The sequence below is a fragment of the Alligator mississippiensis genome, chromosome 8 (assembly GCF_030867095.1).
Source record: "Alligator mississippiensis isolate rAllMis1 chromosome 8, rAllMis1, whole genome shotgun sequence".
NCBI lineage: Eukaryota > Metazoa > Chordata > Crocodylia > Alligatoridae > Alligator > Alligator mississippiensis.
Genome location: NC_081831.1, coordinates 67,817,659 through 67,844,302, shown reverse-complemented (window position 1 = coordinate 67,844,302; position 26,644 = coordinate 67,817,659). Strand labels below are relative to the sequence as shown.

At 42.0% G+C, this 26,644-nt stretch overlaps 1 protein-coding gene across 3 annotated transcripts in view; it reads left to right on the top strand.

Annotated features, from left to right (window-relative positions):
- The window catches only part of TMEM164 (transmembrane protein 164), a 98,622-nt gene that overhangs the window by 40,522 nt on the left and 31,456 nt on the right, over nt 1-26,644 (top strand). For 2 of the 3 annotated variants that reach the window (XR_002090341.2, XM_019487809.2), the window contains exons 2-3: nt 7,146-7,195; nt 19,539-19,605. The exons of the other annotated variant lie outside the window; for it this stretch is intronic. Coding sequence is in view for 1 of the 2 variants with exons in the window: in XM_019487809.2 (XP_019343354.1) it covers nt 7,146-7,195; nt 19,539-19,605 (117 nt within the window). In the remaining variant the exon portion in view is untranslated. The remainder of the gene's footprint in view (nt 1-7,145; nt 7,196-19,538; nt 19,606-26,644) is intronic. 3 annotated transcript variants of the gene reach the window in all.

Here is a 26,644-nt window from a genome sequence, read left to right as displayed (position 1 = left end):
AAAGCCTACTGTGGACAAGACACTGCACAGAATATGTATGAAGTTTGGGGCTGGCTAGGCTATTTTAACACATTAAAATATATATTACCTTATCGACACTAGCCTCTTGGAATGTTTTAGCTAGCACTGGTTCTTGTCTCCCCTTTTTATCCCGTTCTCAAGAAGCTGAGCTGCAGTGGTTAGAACAGAGACTCTGGAGTTCAGTTTTAGACTTAGCAGGACACTGAGCAGGAAATTTAATCTGTATCTCAGTTTACCCAGCCATACGGCAGAGCACTTTCCTGCTGTAAAGATAGGCATCAAGTTGCTAGTGTGGCTAGTGAGCTGTAATATTAGTAAGGCAGTGCATATGGGAGTACTTGTGTGTTTGAGCCTTTGAGCATACTCAGAGAGCTAGATATTTTCAGGAGACGGAGCAGATTGCGAACTGAGTTCCATGCTGTTAAAATCTAACTCAGGTTACCTAAAATTGTAACCTCCATCACATCAGGTGATCATGGCTGCTTGTATTCCACCTTTTCCCAAGGAGGTTTTGGCTGCTTAGATAAAAGATACTGTAGAAATATGTTATGATAGGAGGCTTCTGAAAGCATTTGAACATATGTTTTACATCTATTATTTTTAAATATTAATAGTGAGGATTCTAGCTAAATCCCTTCCCTTGTCTCCAGAAATGCAGTTTATGTGTACATTGCTCTGAAAGGCCAGTCACAACAGAGAATTGCAGAACTAAAAGTACAAAAGGCCTCTGTAACCCCCCGAAGCCCTGCAGCTTTGTCTCCTGCTGAAAAGCTGGCCTGCAAATGAGCAGCCAGGATCATGTTCTTTGTATTTACTTAAACAATATTTCCTGGCCTGTCTCTAGGTCAATGGATGTATTTTCTGTTAGATTTGTATGACCAGATCAATCTTTGTAATTGTGAGTGACTGAGATGTTTCAATAATGCTACTACTTATTCTTACTGGTGAAACTCAGCCAACATACAAAAAAGGTGGTGGTGTTTCATATACTGTTAAGTAATTGGAGCTCTCTGCAGCCTGTATCAGAAAAAGAAATGGCTGGTCCAGTTAGCATGTTTTGTTTTGATGATTGTTTCCAAAAATGACATGCTTTCATTTCAGGATGTTTTATTTATTTATTTTTAAGATGATGAGAGTAATCAAATAAAGAGCGGCAGTGGAGTGAAACTCCATTTTGCGAGCACAATTTGTGCCCCTCTAAGACATGAACTTTACCTCAGAGGTGGCAGCTTCCTTGTGTCAAACTGCTGCCCATTTAAAGGTTCTGTGAATAGAATAAAGATCAAAATGGGCACTGACTGACGTGAACCCCCCACCCCCCCCTGCAAACAGCGCTTTACTGGAAAAGGAAGCACTTTAGTTTGACCCAGCTTCCCAATGTCTGCATAGATTGGGTGATTCAACCAGGCTTTTTGGTACTATTACAGGGGTTTTTTCAACCTTTTTTAAGAAGTGTGCCCCTTCTGGTGGGTACCCCTCCTGGACTGTACCCAGCAGCTGGTTGACAAGCAAGGGGTGCTGATGGCCAGCTGGATGTGAAGTGGGGGTAGTTGGGCGGCGGCGCATGGTGTCACACTTCCCAAATACCCCTATTCCTACACGTACCTCTGGCTGACAACCCGTAAGCTATTGGATAAAAGCACCAAAAAGCCCCGCTGAAGCGTGCAGTCTACACAGATGTTGGGTGAGCTGGGTCAAACTAGCACAATGCCTCTTCTGGGCATGTGTGGTGCTCAGCATGGGAGCGTGCCAAGCTGAAAGTTAAGGGCTGTTTTGTTTGGTTTTGTTGTGGGGTTTGTTTTTTTTCATGTCTGTAAGCAGCCAGTGTGCCTAGATTTGCAAAAATAAATTTCTGCCATTGAGGCCATCCATTCAAATAAAAACTTTAAATGGAACTAGTGGGGTTAGAAATATTGTGTTAAAACTAATGCTAATGTGTCTTCTGCTTCCTCCCAACCTAAATGAGGGCACTTAGAGTAAAGATTAAAAGTTAGAACTGCCGCAGGCTTCTTGAACACCTGTACTTAGCCTCTATGTTGTTTTGAAGCTGTTAAGAGAAATTTCTGTGAGCACTTATCGTACGCCTTTCAGTTGCCTTTCAGGGAGTGAAAACCTTCCTTTAAAAATTATGATTTGGGCTATAATGCAGAATGTTTCTTTACATTTGTCTAACACATTTTTAAAAACATGACTTTTAAAAAAAATGGCTCTTTGAATGGCACTAGACTGCATGCATGGTGTTTGATATCCTTCTATCTTAAGGAGATTTAGTGATTATGGTCTCAGTGCTGTAAGCACTTAGCCACATGCTTAACTTTAACCATGCAAGCAGTCCTGTTAGCTTCTTTAACTGTTTTCAGGATCAGGGTTTTGGGCCCTAATTATAAGATCTCATATGCTTTAATGATAAGTACTGTGAATAGGTTTAGATATGGACCAAATTAAATTGAACTATCTGGATTATTGTGTGAACAATATGGATTGAAGTGTTTCTGACACATTCTTAATGTAAATCTTGCTCTCCTTCCCTTTTCCTGTCATGCTTTTTCTATTTTTTTCATAAGCAATTGGCTGTTCTGCTTTCTTAGCCAAGCATGTGGAGCTGTAAATGTGTGACTTATGTTGCTGTGATAACACTCACCGTGAGAAAATATTGAGTGCTGCCTAAAAAATTGCAATTTTGGGATAACCTTGTTGATTGCTCTTAAAACTACATCAATTCACTGTCCCCAGTAGGGCAGACCTGGGAATAGATTTAACAAGCAGAAAGAGGAGTGTATGGGGTGATGTCCATATTAACAAAAGGGCATGGATTATGCATTCCTTGGTCCTATACTGATCATGCAAGTATGTTCTTGGCTGTCTTTGGGTTATGCTTTACTTTGCTTTTCTCTTTCATGTCCGGTCTACTGATGTGCTGCCTGTCCCTTTCCTGATCTGTCCCATGTCACACACAAAGGCTGCCCATGCCACTTCTGACACCTGTGCCACAGGTTGGCTACCCTGGTGTAGCTGGTATAATCCCTGACTAAATCCTTATACGTTAATATCATGGTCAGGGTGTAACTACCTTTCTTCAAACGGCTGCTCCCAGCCTGTCTCCCTGGAGCTTTTTCAGGGCACATCTGATGTAGGTCAGAGTGTGCCTCAGTTCTTTGGCAGGGTGCTGGTGGTGTTGAGCCTGTTGTCTCACTTGCAGAAGGCTGAGGCACTAACTTGGTACTGGGTTATAAATTAAAAAACTCTGAATATTTTTACGATTTGTCACGCTGGCACATTAGATGTAAGCCTTTTATTTCTTCAAGGTTATTTTCGCTAATCAGGTGTCTTGTTCAAGGCCATGTTTTTACATGGTGCAATGGCTGATGTGCTCTGGAGGATAAATCCTGCCTTGCCTCTCACACTCTCGCGCAAATGGCTGATGTGCTCATAAATCCTACCTTGTCTCACGCGCGCTCTCTCGTGCTCTCGCACGCGCTCCCTCTCTTCCCCCTCCCCCTTGTCACAGATAAAACAGTTTGGTGACACTTAGGGCACCTATACACAGCTCCTCCAATGTGCTGTAATTACAGTGCGTCAGAGCAGACTCAATTGAGTCTGAGTACTTTAAAATGTACTGACATAAACCTTTTTTTTTTGGCACGCTCCAGCATTGTTCTGGTACTTAAAAATGGTGGTGGGGGTGCTTGAACTAAAGCTTGTCAAATGAGCTTTAGTTCAAATGCTGCCGCCACCATTTTTAAGGACAGGGATGCTTTTAAGCAGAGCAGAGCCGAGCAAGGTGAGGGCAGATGCAGGCTGCCCTCTGTGGGCTTGGGGCTCTCTGCCCTGCTGCCTTTCCCCCGGGAGCCCTGCATCTGGTGTTTGTCCCTTACCCACCTGGCAGCGGGAGGTACAACTTGGCACCCTCAATGCTGCCAGGTGGGCAGGGGGCGTGTGGCTGGCAAGGGGCTCCCGAGGGAAAGGCAGCAAAGCGGACAGCCCTGAGCCCACAGCGAGCAGCCCACATCCACCCTGTACACAAATCTGGGGGGGAGGGGGGCACATGCCCCCCCATGCCTCCCCTGGGGTGGGGTACACAGTGGTGGGGAGCCACCCCCCCTGTACTCCTTGGACAAGCTCCTCGTGGGTCCATCCTGCTTCTCAGCCTGGCCCCGGGTCCCGTACACTGCCTTGGCTGGGCAGTGCCCCCAGCCCCTGCCCCACTTCCTCCCTTACCATGGGGGCCCCTCCCAATGCCTCTTTCCCTCCATAGACTTACTTGCAGGGAGCCATTCTCCATGCTGCCTGGCTATTTTCCTGGACACGTGCTTCCCTGCCTCTTGCTCCCGGCAGCCCCAAGCAAGGACCGCTTGCAAGCTAGAATACTGTCTGCCTGCAAGGGAAACTCCACCATTTCCTGAGGGAACCCAGGCATCTGGGGGCCCCGGCAAGAAGGCATAGTTAGTTATATTTATTGGAGAAGATAGCAGTGGACTGGGGTAGCAGTGGACGTAGTCTTTCTGGACTTCAGGTAGGCCTTCGACACTGTCTCTCACCCCATTCTCATTAAAAAACTAGGGGACTGGCGTCAACACCTACACAGTCAAATGGGTCGCTAACTGGCTGGAGGGCCACACCCAGAGAGTGGTGATGGATGGGTCATTTTCGACCTGGAGGGATGTGGGCAGTGGGGTCCCCCAGGGCTCAGTCCTCAGACCTGTGCTGTTCAACATCTTCATCAGTGACTTGGGCAAGGGGGTAAAAAGCACCCTATTCAAATTTGCCTATGACACCAAGATGTGGGGGGATGTGGGCATGCTAGAAGGGAGGAATAGGCTGCAATTGGACCTAGACAGGTTACAGGGGTGGGCGGATGAGAACAGAATGGGTTTCAACGCTTACAAGTGCAAGGTGCTGTACCTGGGGAGGAAGAACCAGCAGCATACCTACAGGCTGGGGAACTCCCTTCTCGTCAGTGAGGAGGCAGAAAAGGATCTTGGAATCATTATTGATGCCAAAATGAACATGGGCCAACAGTGTGGGAACGTGGTCAGGAAGGCCAACCATACCTTGTCATGCATCCACAGATGCATCTTGAGCAGGTCCAAGGAGGTGATCCTCCCCCTCTATGCAGCACTGGTCAGGCCGCAGTTGGAGTACTGTGTCCGGTTCTGGGCACTGCACTTCAGGAGAGATGTGGACAACATGGAGAGGGTCCAGAGGAGGGCCACCCGCATGATCAGGGTGCAGCAGGGCAGGCCGTACGAGGAGAGGCTAAGGGACCTGAATCTGTTCAGCCTCCACAAGAGAAGGCTGAGGGGGGATCTAGTGGCCTGTTACAAACTAGTCAGAGAGGACCAGCAGGTATTGGGGGAGTCCCTGTTCCCCCGAGCACTACCAGGAGTGACTAGAAATAACGGTCACAAGCTGGCAGAGGCTAGACATCAGGAGGTGCTACTTCACAGTCAAGGTGACTAGGACCTGGAACCAACTTCCAAGCAAAGTGGTGCTGGCTCCTACCCTGGGGGTCTTTAAGAGGAGGTTAGACAAACACCTCGCTGGGGTCCTTTGACCCCAGTACTTTTTCCTGCCATGGCAAGGGGTCAGACTTGATGTTCTGCTCAGGTCCCTTCCCACCCTACCAACTATGAAACTATGAAGATTATTGATTGCAGTAGCCAAAAAAGGCCAATAGCCAATAATGTAATTTTCGCTTTTATTGGTGGCAATCCAATATGCAGCCGATATATCGGTGCACCTCTAGTTTATTTATCTAGCTGCATGTAAATAACCATATTAAGAAGTACTAGAATCAAAATATTTGCTCTGCAAATTGTGTGCACGGAACCAAGGATAAGAGTCCTTTAGAGTCAAAGCAAGGACCAACTTTAATATTTCTCCTGTTGCTGTTCCTTTAGTACTAGCATGATCTGGTAGTAATTAAGTTGGACATCAGTCAGGTCCATCTACAATGCATGTCCTGCACCAGAGGAGAGAAGTACGTTTGTTTGAATAGACTTGGCATCTCTTTGGAGGTGGGGGCGATAGAGACAAACTTACTTCTAAGCAAATAGAAAGCACACTCTTATTTCCCCTGACACTTTGCGTACCCTTTCCAGTAGGTCACGGTAATAAAGCTGAGTTTTTATTTTAATTTTTTTTAAAGAGCTGTCCCAGGCTGTTATAATACATGTTTATTACAGTAGGCAGTGGAAACTGGACTCGTTTTCTCAATGCTTGTGTAAATGTTTTGTATTCTGCTTAAGATGTATTGCTTCAAAGACCTGACCAGTTGGAATTAAGAGGTTTGAAGATCAGAGTATTTTTATTTAGTCCCTTACAGTTGTAAGAGATATCATCTCTGTTCAATCTCTACATTACATAGAGATCCAAACTAGATCTTGTTTGGCATGTGTGGCCCAACAGCAGATCCAACCACATACTGTTCCAGGGGCATTACATTACCTTTGGCCTTGGGTGATGAATAACTAATTACTTCTGTATTTCATACCAGGGCTTTGGAAAGGCAGTTAGACAAGCCAGTTGGCATGTCTAAAGGTGACTGGTAATGAAGGTTATCCATAGTGAAAATATCAAGGTAACCATATTTAGTAAGCCTTGGCAAGCTTTTAAGGGCAACCCTGATACCTTAGATCTTCAAGAGCTTGATCTTGCACTGCTGAAGTGGAGCTTGCCATTGTAAATACATGGAAACATGTAAAGTATTTAGCCCAAGATGGTGCTGAGCTTGACTGGGGTTGTTGGGAGCTACTATGTTTGAATTAATTGATGTAGTTATCCGCTTTGACAAGAGCTCTTGTGCTGTTTTATAATACATGGCTCTACAGGTATGTTGAGACCTCAGACTTAAGCTGCATGGGCTTGAGGGAAGTTCAGTTGTAGAGGGTGCTCCTGCTCAAATCTCTGCATGGGTGATATGAGACCTATGGCTTGTTCATGCTGCTCAGCCTTTTTCTACTACAAAGTTTTGCTGTAATCTGAAACAGTCCTTCAGCAAACTCAGTGGTAGATGCAGGTCTTCCTGTACTAATTAACTTACTGAAGCTTCCTGGGAGAGCAGGAAAAAAGAGTGTAGAAAAATAACTTAACTATAGTGCTAACTTTTTGTTTTACTATTTCAGATTTTTCTCCTTGCCTGTCCTCCTTGTCGGCTTGCAATGGTTCTCTTCAGGTAATATCTGTTTGCTTCCTTCCTGCATTTCTATTCATTTGTATAATGTGTTTAGTTCCTAACATTTTATGACCTCAGCCATATATTAAAATAAATCATCTGGGTTTCTCGTGTAATGTTCTGTAGCCGGGAAAGAGAGACAAGATAGATTGAAAAATGGACAGCAGTTTGAAAATATTCATGGCTTAAATCGGGGTTTGTCACCTGAAATTGCTTGAAATTTTTGTGTGTGTTGGTAGTGGTCTCTGTTTGAACTCACCAAAAACACACATTGATTCAGCAAATGCAGTGGTGGATGCAGATATTCATGTGCTGATTAAATTCTAGGCTAGTGTAATCTGTATCACGTGCCTTGTACTCTTTGATCTTCTCCCCTAATCTTTTTTTTTTTTAACTCACTAACTAGGTTTCAGAGGATGTCAATACTGCTAGCTCTGTAGGATTAATGCAGCATTCTAAAAGCCAGAGAGATGAAGCTAAAATTAAATAGCTACACCAAATTGTTGAAATGGATTGATAGATATTTAAAGGTTTTCTTTCTTAAAAGCATGGCTTATTGGCCTTGTGAGGCAGTACAAATACCAAAATATTTCCTTCAGTAACAAAGGATTAGAGGAGATTGGCAGCACTGTTAATATTTTTGCATTTTTTCCTTCTATAATAGGTAAATTGGTGGTAGCCTTGTAATGTAAATTGGATTGGACCAAGCGCTCTAAAACCATAGCGGGACAGTTCTTGAATTGCAAAAATAAAAAAGAAGTGGGCAAGATGACATAGCAGGTCTCTTCTGTTTAGAATCTCAGGAAAGTCAGACAGTTTACATCTTTACCATTGGTTTCTCTGTAAGCCCAGAGCCAGTGACGGTGACAAGCATTAAGAAAGGTGACAGTTTGGAAGGTATTCTCTTGGTGTCCATCTGCAACTCCCCAGTAACTGGCACGTAAAAGGATAGGTACAGCTTTTCCAAGGCCTGAAACATAACCATTCACTCTGTTTCTGTACGAAGGAGGCACTGTTGCTTAGTGAGTAAGTCTTCAGCGCACCTTTATTTCATTCCCAGCTCTGCTTCTGACTTGCTGAATAAGCCTTTGTTGAGGCATGTGGTACAGCTTGCTGTAGACATTTTCATTGGGTAAAACATAACTCGTTCTTCCTTTAAAGATGGAACTGTGAAGAAGCACTTGGCAATCATGCAATATGGACAAATGAAGAACAAACAACATAAGAGAGAAGGACTTAGGTCAGATATTCTGTGGCAATGGCTTCATGTGTCCTATCCTTTCCCATAGAAAGTGGAAGCTAAATTGTGTGATAGGAGTGGACACATGAAACCATTAACACCAAATTGTGATAATCGTTGTAGTTATTCCCCAGCTTTTACCTCAGTATAATTTTTGGATTTCCATACCCACAGAAGGTTTATTCTGATACCTGGCTGTGTGGGTTGAGGGTGAGGCTGGAACCTAGAAGAACTGCTTTGTTTCCCTGCCTCTAGTTCAGGGATAGCCAACCTACTGTAAGTGGCCTCTGTGTGTGACACATGGCAGATCAGGAAGGTAGCAGGCAACAGTGTCAGGTACAGTAGGGAGCAGAAAGCAGACCAACAAATCAGACAGGTGAAGGGGATCAGAGTAGCACAAGGTGCTGGTTTATCTTGTGAGACAGCTGCCAAAGATGTGGGCCCCTCTTGTTTTAGTTTGTGTGACCTTCGGCAAGTCGCATTAAATATTTTATGCCTCAGTAGCCTCTCTGCAAAACAGGGATAATGCTCATCCTTTGTGGCTTTAAGCTTTTCAGGTGCCAGATTCTTATCTGAGTGCAAAATCTGTTTATGATAGTTGATAATAGACTTATCTACTAGTCCTGGAGATCTTGCATCCCAGAAGGTCATCTTTCTCCTTGTACTCATGATATACCTCATCTCCTTCTTGTCCTCTGATTGATGTTTTAGAAACAGGGTGGTGGATTTCTGTGCTGGTGCTGTAGGTGTGTTTTTTATTCAGTGATTATACTGTTTGCATCGCTCCAACTTAAAAAAAAAAAAAAAAAAGCAGTGGGGAGAGGTAAACAATAGGGCTGTGTGAAGCTTTGGTAGCTGATTCGATTTGAAGGAGATTTGGCCCGATTTGGGGACTGAATCTCCGAATCCAAATTGAATTGGGAGACTAAGCAAAAGCTCCGAATCAACTTGGAAAAGATTTGGCCAATTCAGAGATTTAGCTATAGACTAAACAGGCAGCTGACAGCTACCTCCAGCTGGTAAGTCTGTTGGGGCTGGGGGAGGGAGGGAGGAAGGGTGCAGGGGAGGGAAGGATGGGGTTGGGGCTGGGACAAGCTGCCCAGCCAGGGCAGGGGGGCATGGAATGTGGGTGTGGCAGTGCTGGGAGTGGGACTCTGCCTTGCTGCCGCTTGCCCAGCCAGGAGCAGGGGGGTAGGGGAGGGGGGGGTGCGGCTAGATGCAGGCATGGCTTGCTCCAGGTGGAAGGGTGCAAGGGGCAGCAGGGCACAGGCCCCCACTCCCAGCGCAGATGTGGGCGTAGCAGCGCTGGGAGTGGGGGCTATGCCCTCCTGCTGCCCAGAGCGAGCTGTGCCTGCATTGTGCCCCCTCCCCCATGTGGCTGGGAAGCGGCAGCAGGGCATAGCCCCTGCGGATCCCCCTGTTGGGGCAGAGGCAGGCACAGCCAGAGGAGCCATGGGAGAAGCCCCCATGGCAGCCTTGCCCAGTCCCATGCCCAGCCTAGCCTCCTGCCCCCCCTCCCCTTTTTTTTAAAGCCCCGCAGTCACTGGCTCTGGCAGTGGTGATTGGGGGGGGCCTCTGAGGGCTCGTGGCAGAGCCCCCCTGCATAGCAGGGAGCAGCAGGGATTCCCCCTCCACTTGCTGGGTGCTGGGGTGGCTCCAGTCATCCAGAGCCCAGTAGCACTCGACCCCAGTGGCCCCAGCTCTCAGGCAGTGTGCAGTGCCCTACCAAGTCACTCTGCACCCACACCATAGGGCAGCTGCCACATGGTGCGGGGTGGGGGGTGATCCCCGCTGCGCTGCGCTTTGAGGGGGGCTCTGCCACGAGTGCCCAGAGGCCCCAGTTGCTGATCCTGTAGTACGGGGCTTTTTTGCTTTAAAATGCTGGGACTAGGTAGGGGCCAGGCAGGGCAGTCATGGGGGATTCTCACACGGCTCCCCCTGCCCAGGGAGAGGCAGGTACAGCTGGAGGAGCCACAAGAAAACCTGCAGTTGCCTGGCTGTGCCTTCCTCTCCCCGGCTGATCCAAATCACTGAATCTCAATGAATCGGCGCTGAATCTTCCAAAGCTGATTTGGCCAAATTGATTTGGGACAGTGATCTGAATTTCTGAATTGAATCACTGCCCTTTGAATCTGAATCAAATACTTCTGTATTTGCACAGGTCTAGTAAACAGGATACACTCCTGAGTGTGTCTACCTTGCAATATTTTGAATGGTGCCATTGTCATTTTTTAAAGAAATCAAAATTTGAAAGCAGCCCAAAATGTCTCATCTGTGTTCATTTGTAAAAGTTACAAGTTAGACTCTTTCATACATGCAATCTGTTCCTTTCATGGGGCTTGAGATTCTTTTTGATATTAATCACGACAGAAGTATTGGTAAAAATAATAAGTTTTTAATCAAAATCTGTTCTAGTCCAGGGGCTTGTTCAGTCTCAGTAATTTTCTTTTTCAACAAGAGAACATTAACTTTTATTATGTGAAGAAAGGCCATTAAATAACTTCCTCTGTTGTTCTGTATGTGGATCCTCCATTTTGATGTAAAAAGCAGGCAGGTTGCTGTTACCGTGAAATTATCCATGATCAACCCTGGAGAATTTAATCTAATTTAATTTTAATGTAATCTAATAATATTAACCCAGGACATTGCCCTAAATTGTAATTAATTACGATTGCAATTAATTTAAGAGTAACTGCTTAGGCTCGACACCCTTTTCTAATTCTGCTGCTCCTCTTGGACAGTGGGGAGGACAAAGGTGTGTAGCGATCATATCCAGAAATCTCTCTTCACTATTTTTTTAAAATTTCCCATCACACAGGGAGTTGGGGAAGGTTGGAGTTTGTTCACATAAGAATGCTTAGTTTGAAAAAATGACAGATGATAACATTCTCATCATTAGACAGAGGTAGTTTGTTCTGTTAGTCTGAAGTTAAGCAGAAAGCAGGGCTGTGTGGCACCATATAAATTAACTTGTCCAGAGGGGCATGAATTTTTCATAGTCTACTTCATCACAGGCTATGAATGGACTGGCCAAGAACAGGGTTACTAAGTGGAAAGGAATAAGATCATTTAAATACAATGTAAGGGGAAAGGGACAGAAAAGAGGGAACACTTCTGAGAGGTGAAGGAGCGTTCAACCTTTGTATTTAAATGACCTTATTCCTTTCTGTTTAGTATTCCTGCTCTCTAAGTCCATTCAGAGCCTGTGTTGAAGTAGGCTGTAGCCTATGAAAGCTCATGCCTCTGAACGAGTTAGCCTGTCAGGGACCACATTGCCATGCATTCTCATCATTGTTTTAAGATCACTGGTAGGGACTAATAAAAAATCCTTTCATACTTGGCCAGTTCCCTTTTTAAAATTCCTTTTTTCTGCAAGAGAGAGGAAGGGCTTTTAAAATGGGGTGGATAAAAATCAACAATTTTTTTTTAATTTTATTTTTATTCAAAATCATTTTTTTTATTGAATCATATTTTTTAATTTTTAAGATGCTTTTTAAGACTGTCTTCGTATAGGTTTATTTTTTTAATCTAAAATATGTTAAAGATCAAAGATATCATTGTGAATGAGGGATTATAATTTCTAATTTTATACAGTTTGAGACAATTTATTCATGTGAGCTTTTTTAGAAAAGTTTTATAAATAAGTCACAACAGGCCATGGACTATATATATATATTAGGGGCTCATCCCTATGGGGTTCCTGGAGGCTCTTCTATAGACTAGTAAAGATTAAAGAAAATCTAAACCCAATGCAACTAGGACTCAGTGCTCAGTCTAGAAGATCCCATTAAGTATCTCTGTGATGCTTAGTTTTAGTTCTCAAACTGTGGATTTGTGTCTCCAGAGATAACATTCTTGTTAACAGCAGTATATGGAGATGAGACATAACAGACCTGATTTACCTACCCATCAGCCCTGTTGTTTCTCTCACTTCACTCTAAAAGTGCAAAGTTTCAAGAAGTTAAATTAATAAAGGATTGTTGCAGGGTGGAGTAGATCTGGGCAAGGAGGAGGAGTCTTGAGATAAATGCAAGGAGGGAGGGGCAGTAGAAACAAAAGGGAAACGTTTTGAGTAGTATTTTGAGGGATAAGTTTTCGATTATAGCCTCTCCATTGATTTGAGATCTAGTGAGTGAATGATATGGTAGAAGGGAAAATCCTAGCATGGTGGCAGGCTTTTCAGGCCATAAAAAGAGAGAAGAAATCAAAGATGAGAAGAAATCTAGAAGAAAGCGCCAAGTGAATAACATATGGCTGCAGCACTCATTTGCTGTCCTCCTAATAAAACGTGGCAAAAATATTGCCCAAATATCCATGATTAATCTAGTCTCAATGACTTCACAAGTATCTGCTTCAATCAGAGTGGGTAAAAATCAACAATTTAAAAAAATTGGACTTTAAACCCAAATAAAGATTGTTTTAATCTAAAATATGTTAAAGTTCAAAGATATCATCATGGAATAGGGATTATAACTTCAATTTATATACTATTTGAGACAATATTGCTGGATAAAGTGTATGAGAGAGAAATTGAGCAATATTCAAAAAGTCTAGAGGGGAAAATTGTTAACCTGAGTCTTAATGGGTGGAGCAATGTCTACAATGATCCAGTAACGTGCTTGTGTGACAATGGAAGAAGGGACTGTGTACCTTACAGAAATGATTGATACACCAAAGAAATGCACACACAGCAGAACACTTACAAGAAGTAGCAGTAAAAGCTATGACAAACCGTGAAGAAAATTCAAATGTCTAGTACGCAGCTTTGTCACAGGCAGTGCTGCAGATGCATCAGAGATTAAAAGACGTCTTGCAGGAAGTGATGAAAGCCCCAAACTAATGACTGCAGCTCTCATTTGATGTACCTCTTAGCCAAAGACTTCACTGCTCCAGAAATAAAGGCTAATGTTGTTGAAATTGCAAAATACTTCCATAACAACCACTTTGCAGTAGCTGCTCTGAAGAAAGCAGAAGGAACCAAACCTACTCTCCCACAAGATGTGCGATAGAATTCAGTAGTGGACTGTTTTGAGTGATATTTTGAGAACTGGCCTAATCGGATGACAATTTGTGAACAAAATCGTGATTAAAAAGACATGGAACTGGCATAGCCAAAGTTCTCAACATTGGGCTAAAGAGAAATGTAGAACGTATGCCGAGTATCCTGAAGCCTATTTCTATAGCCTTGAACTCAAGTGCAGGGAAGTCGTTATTTTATTGCTGATGCTGTTGAAATTTGGAAGCAATTGAGAACTTGAAAAGAGAAATATGCAATGATAGAGTTAAATTGCAGGTACTAAAAAACCAGGTGGATCAAACACTATCTCCAGCTCGTTTTCTTGCCAATATTCTCAATACTTGGTACCAAGGTCAATCCTAAACTGCTGAAGAGGAGTTGGCTATGACATGGGCATCTAGCAGTCATCCCTCCATAATACCAACTACAATAACTTTCAGGGTGGACCATTCAAGAAATACATGTTTACTGATGAGGTTGCAAGGAAAGTCACACCAGTGAACTGGTGGAAGTCACTTAAGCACCTGGATCCAGGTAGAGACTCCTGAAGTGATAATCTAGCTTTTAACTGGAAGACTGATTTTGCTGCATAATCCAGTATTTTAAGTTTCTCATGTTAACCTGGCTGAAATAATCTATTTATTTTTTGTTAAAAACACATTTCACATAACTGAAATAGTTAAAAAATTCAAAGATACATACACTTGTTTTGTTAAAATAATTATATGTTTGCTGTTGCAGAAAAAAATCTAAAATATATAAGCTTATTTTAGTCTAATTTTGCGGCTACATCAGAAAACTGAAGTACGACATTTAAATTTTTTTTTTAATCTGAAAAATATCAAAATCACTGCTTAAAAATGTATAGGGTGTACCTTCTAAAAATTAAACCTACATCTATCTCTGAGTTGTGAATAATATGTATTAAGGTATCAAACAGCAAGAATGCACTTTTAGTAGAAAGCAGTGATTAAACGGAGGCTTCCTGACGAGTGATTTAAATCAACTTGATTTAAATCAAATCCACCCTGAAACTATTTACAGGAGTTCAGCATTGTTTTGAAGTATGAATTCCATTGAACAAGAGGAATGTTAAAGGCATGTACACAGTAACAATTTAAAGTGGGTCATATGTAATTGGGCCATAGAGGTGGTGTTATAAATGACCCTGTGAATTCTCCTGACTTGAGAGAAGTCCACAGTGCCTGCAGAGCTGCAGCAGTTTATACCTTGCTTGGAGAAAGGGAAAATGATTTGAGCAGCCTCTTGCCAATCCAGCAGCCTTTGCGAGGTGTGGATGTAGCAGGGTGACAGCTCCAAAGGTGGCTGTAAGCCCCTGGAGACCCAAAAATATTCTGTTTTTCCTCTGCTTGCTCTGGGGGACAGTCATCCTTTTGCTCACCTGCTATGTCTTGATGTCTTTTATGGTTAGAAAAAGGAGGCTGCCCCAGGGCTTCTAGAAGACCTGGGCCCATTCTAATGACCACCTGGTCTTTGCCTTAAGGGCTAATTGCATGGCTCTGTTCCACCCCATATTATGAGTCACTGGGCGTTGCACTTTCAATACAAAAAACCAAACAGACTTTTTTTAAATGTCATATTTGATTCTAATCAGTTCATTTATGTGGATGACTTGCAGTATATTTAAAGCAAAATACAATCAAGGGAAACAAGTAGACTTTAAATGGAGCCTATTATATGATCTTGTGTGTATCAAACTCCAGCACCGCTTGGAAAAGCTGCAGCCTGTTGTATCTTGCATATCTTTTGCAAACAGTGAACTCTGTGTAGCTGACACCTGAGATTTGTTTTGCCTGGCAGACTCCATTTTAATGTATCATGACCTTGATAACAACTTGCTTTTGTGAACGAATAAAAACTAGCAATTAAATTTCACTTGTTGAAAGTCAGTTTGGAAGAAGAAATGGGGTATCTTAAAATTAAATGAGATGAGTAGATAAAATATTCAAAAGAGGATGAGATTGCCTTAGTCCTTGAAGGGCTATTCTTATGCCCAGATCTTAAGCTGTTTCATTGAATTTGTAGTTATCTTTTAGTGTTACAAAGGTATCTGCTCTCATTTGTGTAGGTCTTTTCTTTTCCTTTCTACATGGGGATATGTAGAGAATTCCCTCGCTTTGCCTCTGGGAATGCTGAGTATAAGGTTGTCTCATCTAAAATCAAAACAGGATAAAACCTGCAAATATTGATTCCCCTTGTTTCAGTAAAACTACTGATTTTTCTTGTTTTAAAATTAAAACTACCCTCTTATGGTGCCTGGGAAAAACTATTTCTGTATCTAGATGCACTTGCCATGATTCTTTTGAAATCATAGTGATTGTGATTTATGGTGCAGTCTTCAAAGATGCAATTTTACTTTAACTTAATATTGTTGCCACAGTCAGAAGAGAAAGGAATACGTACTATGTAATTATCCCTGGCAGTGGCTTACCCCCCAAAACTTCAGGTGGTAGACGCAGTACCCATGTTCTTCAATAAGTTACTGGAACTGTTAGCATACATCTCTGAAAAACTAAGCTTCTGCCTCTTGATATTTCCCAGTTACTGTATATAGGGCTAATTCCTGCAGTCCTTACTTCTTACTTGAACAGGAGTTGTTCCTTTAGTATAGAGAATAAAAGTAAATTTATCTATAGTAGAAATTGTTTAAAGGGGACAAGCCAAATAGGCTTTTCAGTTAGGCAAGGGGTCTGTAAAACTGAAGGAACTGTAAAGGGTAAAAGATTTTGAGCCCTCCTATTTTCTGATCTGCTTCAAGCACCTTCCAGAATTATATTTAACCTGGTCTGTGTGGCAACCTTAACCGGTCTTACTTCTGTTTTGTTTACATATTACAGATTTGAAACTGGCATTTCTAGATCGCTCATTAAAACATTATATAAAACCTATCAGTGAGAACTCAGTGATGCGTTTTGCCATAGATGCTCTGAGCTCTGGGTGGTTGCTTACTCGGCAGTACAATCTAGTATTATCTTCCAGATAGCAGAGACACTTCTTTGGCTTTGCTATTTCATGGTGCATATGTCGTATTGTTCAAGGCACAGAGGTGAGCTCAAAATCAAATTTTAACTCTTAAGTCATTCACCTGGTCAGCTCTGTTTGTGCAGGTTATCCTTCTGTAGAAATTGGATTTTTTTTCTAATGTAGAATTTTCAGATGTAGCCTTTTCAGTGATGATATTTTTAGGCTTATTTCCTGCACCCCTCCTTGCTCACAGGTTGAGATGAGCTTGCTGCTATAACTGTCTGTTCTGTTCTGTTCCTGAAAGTGCCAAGTATGATTTTGACCCCACTGTACTTGGCATGTAGGGAACACAAAATAAGGGACAGTGTCCTGAAGAGCTGCTGTCTAAATAGAAAAGAAATGAGGGGAGATGGGCCTAGAGAGAAATGGCTTGTATGGATGAATGGCAGAGCTAGGAACAGAACTTGGTCTCTAGAGTCTGCTCCAGTGTCCTAGCTGCTAGAACATGCTATCTCAAATAACTTTCTCTTGAAGTTGAGGCCAGCATGTCCTTCTAGTCTGTATCTTGGTCCCAAGGGAGAACATCAAGAACTGGTACATGCAGATAACAGATTAGGAGTGTCACTAGCACCTGAGACCTCAAGAAAGGAGCAAATCATCCAACCTGGTTTCTCTTTTGAGTGCTGGTCTCTGGTGCTGTCATCAGATTTAACTCTATCTCTTGTTCTATATTAAACTACAATAGGCTCCTTTTCTTCCCTCCGCCCCTTTATTTTTATTTATTTTAAGCTGTCTTTTGTCAGGGGGCAGCATATTTTTTAAAATCCAAGAGGTAGAGCTTTTAAATGCCCTTGGTAAGCAGTACAAATGGACATGTTACAATTGTTGCTTGATACTGTAATGCTGCTAAAATATTGAGTTGAAAGAGTTGAAATGATCCCTAAACATCAGGAGCATCTCTCAACATTAGAATTAAGTGTTGTCTGGGCCTACTCTTTGTAGTTGAATAGCGACCTTCTGCCTGGATTAAGCAGGCTTCCCACTTAAAGACAATGTTTCCTGGAATTGGCTGTAGTGGACTTTTGTGGCCATTTTTTCCCTTCCTATTTCTTATTGTTAGTCAAGTTATGGTTGCAAGACTCGTGTCCCTAGCTTCCTATCTCTGCACTAGGTTCACTACTGTTCAAGAATCCTCCAGTCCCCTAGCCGGGCCAGTTATAGTGCTGTGGTCTAATTCAGGTCTGGGGCCTCCCACTGGTTTCATAGCTGCTAGGATTGGAAGGGACCTCAAAGGATCATCGAGTCCGACCCCCTGCCACTGGCAGGAAAAAGTGCTGAGGTCATGTGACCCCAGCTAGGTGCTTGCCCGGTCTCTTCTTGAAGACCCCAAGGCAGGGGAGAGCACCATTTGCTGTGGTGCTAGCACAGCTCAGACTGACTCCATGCATCTGTGTACAGAACAGAAGGAAAGATGCAGACATTTGCCATGGCCCTGCCCTACACCTCCTCCAGCGGTGCATTTTCAGCCAGATTTGAGTCCAGTATTTACTTGCCAGGCACAACTGGCATATGCATTCCTTGTAGACATTTTAGGTAAAGAGAAAATGAAGACCTCACGTTTATTCTAGAAATGATTTGTCCAAATAGGCCTGTATCTAATTTTAATCAAGACTGATAAAAGATAGAGAAGTAGTTAACTGTGTTAATCTGGTGAACTTTTGCACCTTTATAGATTAAATCAGAGATGTATAGCTCAAACTTTTTTGTAAGCAGATTACAAAAAATCTAATCTAAGATCGTAAGAAAAAGTAACCTACCAAAGAATTATTGAAATATGTTTTTGACCTGCCAGGAACAAGAACATTTTTCTAGTGGACAGTCCGCTACCAGTATTTAATTCTTCACAGCATAGGGATACTAAATAATCGGGCACCAGCATGACAGACAAAAACACACTGTATTTCCGGTCATTGTAGTCTCTTTGAGTTTTACTATACAATAGGAACATGAAGCTGAAGGGCATCTCCTTGTCTGAGTTAAGGTTTCTGAGAGCAGAACCTGCACTTCGAATAGTTAAGACTGTGTTAGCTGTTTTGCCCATTTTCCCCCCCATAAATTCCAGATAAATTGTTGAACTGGGTGTGAATCTTTTAGGTTTCAGAATGCATGAACAATTGAATGTGTAGTTTTGTGCTTATTCCCTAAAATAAGAAAGGATTGCAGAACTGGAGTCCGTGGGGAAGATGAGGGAGAAGGGGAGAGGGAGAGTTTGAAGGGCTGTAACTTTGCAGATGTTTGCCAGATGAGGGCAGGGAAGGGAAGGTTTCAGAAATCCTAACCACCTTTGCTATGGAACAGTAGAAAACCTGTTCTTTTCTGTAAGTATTGTATTTCTCTCAAGTAATTTGTAGCCTAGCATTAGTCTGGACAGACCAGCTTTGGTCACAAGACAAAGCCTGACGTGCTGCTTATCTGTAGAGAGGATTTAAGTAGGACAGGGTGTGTGAGGTTGGACGTGTCAGTAGCTCAAGGGGAAGTGACCAGCAGTCTAATAGCAGCAGTGGCTTTCCAATCTGCCCATTTTTCAGGATTTGCCTTGGTGGCTTTTGAATGTATAGTCATTGTGGACATGAATTGTTCTGATAAAGCATTTACAGATACTACTCAGAGCACATTGCTTGAACCTGTAGTTTGGTACCTTGTATTTATACAGCTGGGCAGGAACAAAGGCTTCTTAAAAATCATTTTGAACACCTTCCCTATCCCAAAGGGGAAAAAATGTCACATGCCATCCCCAAACCAAAAGACCTTTCACAAAAAACATCTTTAGGAAGCTTTTAAAAACAGCAGTTCAAACAAGTTAAGACTCCAAAGCTCATTGGAGAAAGCATTCTTAATTTAGGAAAGCATTTAAATCCTCTCAACTAGATAGGTGCTTATCTGCTTTACTGCTGTTAGCACTGACTTTATTCAAATTCAAACCAATACACAAAGCTTTTCTTACCATTTCATGAAAGATCATGGTACATAAAATATTTTTAAAGTTTTGTAATTCAGAATCGATTCCCAGGCTGTGACTAACATTACATCTTTTTTCTAAGGCTGCAGATGCATATGTTAAATGGCGCTCTCTTGGCACTGCTGTTCCCTGTGGTCAATACACGTCTGGTGAGTAAACAGTGTTCGGCTTTCTCCTTTGATTTTTATTCTTTGTTTAAGTTTTCTTATGTTTTGTAAAATGCGGTCTCCTGGAAAGAGGCTTGACATTTGCAACAGACTTGAGGCAGTTCTGATATTGTGAGCTCCTCTCCAGGGCAAAGGTTAAGTTATAGATAGGACCTAACTCTGCATTGCAGTGCAAGATTTGACCATTGCTGCATGGGTGTTGATGGTTGCAGAAACCTCCTTTTAATTTGATTCTTCAAAGATTTCTCTCTTGCAAACTATAAATCTCTGTTGGAAACGTGCTGATTTGCATATCAAACTTGTGTGTTCTCCCTCTTTAAAGCCTGTATACACATCTCAATATCTCCAATAATTTAACAATAAAGAGAAGTGGCTGGCAGAGAATCCCATGTGGAATGAATGTTAATGAGATGTTGCCAGATTGTTAGATTATCACTTAAGTGGTAAGGCGTAGGAAGGCAATTCAGTATGTAGGGACAGAGAACTTGCTATACTTGGTCAGCTGGTAGGTCCATTGAGTAGGGTTTCCTGTCTTCAACTGCAGGCAGCCAACATACTTCACCCAGCTGCTTTGTACGTGGCAAATGGAAGTCCTTCCTGACTGCGGTAGTAACTGGATTGCTTGCTGGAGCATTGTACACTTAAGTTTAGTGTGCTTTTAATGGAGTGTGATAAACAGCTACTTTTTATTATTCTAATGGAGGCAAAAGACTTCATCTTCAATTTTTAAATTGTGCCTCAAACCACACACAATTTACGAGAACAGCATCTTTTTACATCCATTCAACCAAAGAGAGAATCCACATAGAAATATTTTTTAAAAATCTGAATTCCACTCCCTTCTTCTGTGTAACAAATCTAGAAAGACCACCAGTACCTTTATTCTAAAGTGAAGTGGCTGGGTACAAAAGGCTGTTTTAGGGCCAGATTCATACTGTTTTACACCTGTGCCTGTATCTATGAGGAAGCAAGTAACAAGTTACTTACCTTGAGGTAAAATCATATGGGCAATAACAATTTATAGCTTTCATAAGAACTATCAGGTTATGATGGTATAAAATATACCCTACAGTTTGAGATGAGATTGTAGCACAGGTTAGTTTCTATGGTAATTTTAATTTAGTTAGCATGGATTATAATAACTTTCAAAATGACTGCACAGTGAAGAAGGGGCCCAGGAAGTATGTCAAGATAATGTGGGCTAAACATGAACAGCCATATTTTCAAAATTAGGCAAATATTTTCAAAATTAAGTGCAAATGGAAGTATACCTAATCTGTGACATGCGTGATGTGAGGCCAACAAAACCTGTTGAGCATTTACATGTGCAAAAATATATCTACCGAGTATTTTACATGCATGAATTAGGTGTGGCAGTTATGTGGATAGTTTCTTACATCAGAGTTTTCAAACTGGATGCAAATTCAGCTGCTTCTGGACAAATAAATTAATCCATTTGTGTCTGTGGTGGTAGTTTTCTGTCTCCGAACTGCTACTAATATTGATGGTAACAGGAAGAATACTATCCTTATGGCTGTATCACGTTAAACATTGCTCAAGATTAGCTTTTGGTGCAGATCAGTTATGCTGTTGTCATAAGCATATGCGTAGAATACTGGTTTAGTGAAGTTCCCTATGAAAGCACTGCTACCTGCATTATATAGTTACTCTATTTAATTCCTTTTCCTCATGTTGATAGAGGATGTGGTACTTGTTTAGGAAATTAGTCTTCTTCTAATTATAATAAGCATTATTTATAAGATGGTGTCAGATCTTAAATTTATCTGCTTAAGTGTTTATAGAGTCTTAATGGAATACTTGTATAAATCAGCAGCTGCATAGTGACTAACTGAATTAATTATATTGTTCATTAGCAAAATTAATATGGACTTCAGCACTCCAAAAACCACCACTCCAAGGGAAGTATCATTGCAAAGTCTTGTTACCGGTCATCTATTTTAGAGCTTGACACCTTTTTTTTTTTTTTTTTACTAGGATTAATTTAGAATAAACAATTTTTGGAGTCCATGTTTAATATTATTAATAGCTTTATGTTGTTTACATGGACTACTTTGTTAAACAGTTGATAGACTTTCACATGTCATAATTACTAAAGAGTGGGGTCACTTGTATATATTACAGTGAATTCTTTTTGTAAGTTTTTTTTATTTAGATACCAAATCATTATGAAAAGAAGCATGTTTCAATGTACAGGATTCATTTACACATTAGAAATAAACATGAAAAAATGCTTACACTATTTAGTATAGAGAAATGTAAAGTTACAGATAAAATAACTTGTCTTTTTCTTTTAATGCTGCGAGGCCCTTTTTGGAATGTTAGATGAGGTTTTAACCATATTTGATATAAAACCCAAATGGTCAGCCAAGCCGGGATGTGAAGAAGGTACTCGAAGGACAACTGGAATGATACAGGATTTGAATGGTCATTGTCTAGAGACCATATGGAAGTTCTTTGGAAACTTGCTCCACTGAACTTAATTCTAAATGGCATAGATTAGAGATCAGTGTTTCTCAATTTATGGGTTGTTACAAGAGAGAGCAGGAGTGGAAGTGAATCGCCTCACAAAAAAGTCAGCATTGTTGCAAGTCCTTGAATAATTTTAGTACATTTTAAAGCAAAATTTTGCTTCCTTCACTTACTTCAACTCCTTTGAAATGCATACACAAACTAAATGGATGTATCAATTTTTTCCTTTTCTGTTATCGTTAACTGGAAGGGGTGGTGTCATTTTTAGTCTGAAAAAGAGGTCACAACCTGAAAATGTTGAGAAACACTGGATTAGATGATCAGTTTGTCAATGTCAAATATTCCAAAAAGTAAGGCATGACTGAAAGCTGGGCAGAAGAGGAACACATGCAGAATTGCTCTGCATGTGCATAGTGCATTAATTCTTACAGTGGAGCTGTTCTGCTTGAAGCTGGCACTTGGAATGCTTGCTGAGTAAGTTTCATAGGACTGCATATGCTTTAGTAACTTGCTGACTTAGCTGCCCATGTCCACTGCCATCTTTGACTCCAGGATATTTCTAAAGAGCTTCTGAATCTAAGCCTTGATCTTGAAACTTAGAAACTAATAAAATATCCTTGATAGCAGAATTGTTGTTTAAAAGACCCTTCATAATATCATAAACTAAAGCTTATTCTTCCAGCATGAAATGCTAGGCTTGGTTCTTTGGCGAGCTAGTACATGGCCTCAGCACTACTTAAATCTCACGCAAGCCCTCAAATAGAGGTATTAATTGAGTAAGGCAACCTGCACATTTTAAAATCCTGAATTAGTTAGCTTGCAGAGAACCCCTTTGAGATCTAGGAGTTCCAGCTATTGTGTGGGGCAAACTGGGTTCACTGTGCTGGTGCCACTTAAAAATTGGGAAAAGCTCTTGTTATTAGGATGGAGCTACTATAACTGTAACCTCTATTTGTATTATTTATGTACTGTTGAGCAAGGTTCTTCTTCACCCTGCAACGGGCATAATGCACCTTAATTGTTTGCATTTATTTTAAATACAGAATAACCAACCCTTGATCCTATTTTTTTTTCCAGATTGTAGAGCAGCAAAGTTTTTTTGTGATATTTTAAAAGTGAAGCGTTGATGTCAAAACCTGTAGGAGGGACATATTGGCAAAAATATAACTTCCCTGATGTATCAAAATAGGGTGTGTTGTTTTCCCAAACAATTGTGACTTAAGCATGTAATATGTCTTCAAAAAGCTGATCGAGTAGAATGTAATGTATGGGTATTTGCTTGAGCTATTGCTTATACTCTGCTTCTACTATTCACCTCTATCCCCTTTTCTATTCTCTCTCCCTCTGCCCCCTTGGAGGGGCACCAAGAATCTGTTTTCTGGGAATAGTGAATACTCTTCCTATACTAGGGCTTGGTTCAGGGGGCTTCTGTGGAGATGGGGAGAGAATAAAATCCTTTAGAATAAAATCATTCCTGCTCCCTGGTTTCTGGAGCAGCAATAGAATCAGTCCAGCAGCTGTTATTGGTGTTGGTGTTCATCAGTATTCTCATTGCTACAATTTTATATGTATGTGAATCAATAATCTTACCCTCTATAACTGCATTCATGCTCAGATGCTTCTTTTTGTCTTCTCCTTTCCATCCTGTGATGTCTCAGTGTGTGTTAAGCAACATGCCGAAGTGTGAGATTTTACTGTTTTTGTACACTCCTGCTTATGATTCTAAGTTTTAAATAGGTGCTATGGTGATAAATTATACAATAGCTGCTAACCACAGTACCTTGGATTATGAAAGCTTAATTAGATCTATGATTTTGAGGGTCTTCATTGCTGCTTACAAACTATCTACTTGCATGTGTTGTACCCATAGATGCCAATGGATGTAGCTTGTTGAGATGTAGGACTTCCTTTTGTAATTGGGTAATTCCATGCATTGACTTTCACAGTGGAACTGTTGTGTTTGCAGCTGGCACTGTAATATTTGTGAAGAAAAAATATATCTACTGCTTAGAGATGCACTGATACATGGATCCGTTTCGTATCAGCACTGATAAAAGAAAAATTGATATTATTGGCAATTGGCTTTTTGGCTGATGTGGCTGATAGTATAATTGATAAATACCCTGTGCATGTGCACAGCTACAGCATACATGCAGCCATTTTGGCAACTTGGAGAGCAGTGTCTGTCTGGTAAATCTTGGCAGAGAAGGAGAAAGAGAAGGGAAGGGGTGTGGGAGGGGAGGGGACAGATTAAGGCTTCTGTGGTGAGGGAGAGAGTGGGGCTGGGGGTGGGGCAGGACATGGGACAGAGTCCCGAATGGCTTGTCCCGGGGGGGGGGGGGAGTTCCCACTGCTGCGTACACCCCTGGGGGAGGTACGGCGGGCATGTGCCCCCCAGAACTGTGTGCAGGGCGAGAGCAGGCAGATACTATGGGCTGGGGCCAGGCTCTTCCCGGGGGGGGGGGGGGGGGGGCGTGCTGGGCCAGGGCTGTGCTCGGGGTAGGCAGTGGCAGTGCAGGGAGGGGGGGGCTCCAGGGTAGGCTACAGCCACCCCAGAATTCACCGTAGCTCCCCTATAGACCCTCTCCCAGTGCCACTGCTGCCACCTAGAGTGCAGCCCTGGCTTAGGTCTGCCCTCACCTCGCGCACAGAACCGGGGGGCATGTGCCCCCCGTGCCACCCCCAGCTATGTGCACACTGTACCCGCCAAGAAAACTAAAACCAAAAAAAAATTAAGCTTCCCTGAACATTAAAATTTTTCCAAATATATGACTTTTGAAAAGCTAGCGTTGGCATTAACGTAAAGCCTGGAAATGATTTTTCCTCCTTAAGCACTCCCTTACATTATGATATATTTATCAAGTTTGAGCTGATTATGAAGTGCAGACATTATCCTCTTGGTCTGTATGTAATCAAAAAGTACCCTTCACCTTATTAAAATATGTGGATGGTCAGTGATGCAGTGATGCAGCGTACTGTTTGTTCGGATTATACTAAATTTAGGTCTTACCATAGGCTGTTACAGCTTCTAATTTTTAAACCGGTTTACTTAACTCTGGGTGGCCTAGGGCTGTTGCTTCATGTGGTACCTCCTCTAGCCAGTCCCTGAGATTTGATCCACATGCAGCACCTGCACCTGCTGCTCTGGGGTGGGCGTTGCATGTAGTGCAGTCCTGGACTGGCCAGAGTGAGTGCTGGACCTGGCATACAGGAGGGGGCGCTCAACGGGTCCCCTGCCTGCCAGATCTGGCACTCCCTGGCTGGTCTGGGATCCCTACTACACATAGTATCCACTCTAGATTGGCCACAGCGAGTGCTACAGGGGCTAGATTTAGCATGTGAAATGGGGGTGGGGAGGGGGGGTGCAGGAGGGGTCTCTCTAGTAATGTTAGGTTTTGGTTGTACAGTTTTATTAGCATCTTTATGATTCTGACATATGGTAATAAGCTTTACACACTTTCTTTGCTGCTTCTAGTTATTACAAGCCCTATGTTAAATTATCCGAGAATCTAGTAATTTGTTTCAGCTGCAACTTGGCCATTCATTTTCCTGACTTTAAAGTGTTTCAGATGCAACACATTATAGTTGCCTCGGTGTCTGTTTGAGCATTTTAAGGTTTATGCATGTGTATACATGTGTATATATAATAAATGTATTATATGCTTATATAATACATAGTGCAAGGAAGAAGTGCTATATTTTTCAAAGCTGTGCTTTGAAATATATTTCATTTTAGGTAATTTTCACTGCCTTTAGTTGATATCTTCCTCCTTTCCCCCTGGGGTATATCAAGCATCTTCTAGACAGAATAGATGTTTGTTGCTGAGCAGCCTGCTAATTTATCAGTGTCAGCAGCCTGCCCAGACGTGCACACACCAGCACAGTCTGAACTCAGATGGAAAAAATGAGATGCAGTAGAAACTGGTAGATGTCTAGTTCTGTGTACACACCAGGGAGATGAAAACAGGAAGAGGTAAAAGGTGTGGGGCAGCAGATAATTGTTACTTTGCTAGCAGATGGATCTGTGTCAAGGAGTTAGCAGTGGGTGGCATAACTCAAGCTTACAATAACTGTACCAATGAAATCATGTGGATGCTAGGGAGATGAATAATGTTTTATGTATTTAGGCTGCTCAGTTGGTGAATCTTCTATTTTGAGAATTGGCAATGTTGCCCTTGAGGTGGGAAAGGGAATGCAAATAATTTTGGCACACAATGATGGGCATAATATATGTAGCATGATATACCAATAATAGCAAGAGACGAGGGAAACTTCTACAGTCTTTCCTGCTGGTCTGCTGTGTGAGGTAGGGGAAATCACTTAAAGCTACTTTAAAAAATCTGTTTAGGTGTTGAAAGATGCGGCTAGGCCCAAAATCTCGGAGGAAGTTATACTTTGTTTACAGTGGGAACTAATGCTTCAGTTGTTTTGAGAATCCAGTAGATGTGTACCTGGATACTACCAGCCAGAGTGTATAATCGGAGTCACTGGAGAACGTGCTGCTTCCATCATACCTGTGCTACCAAAAAGT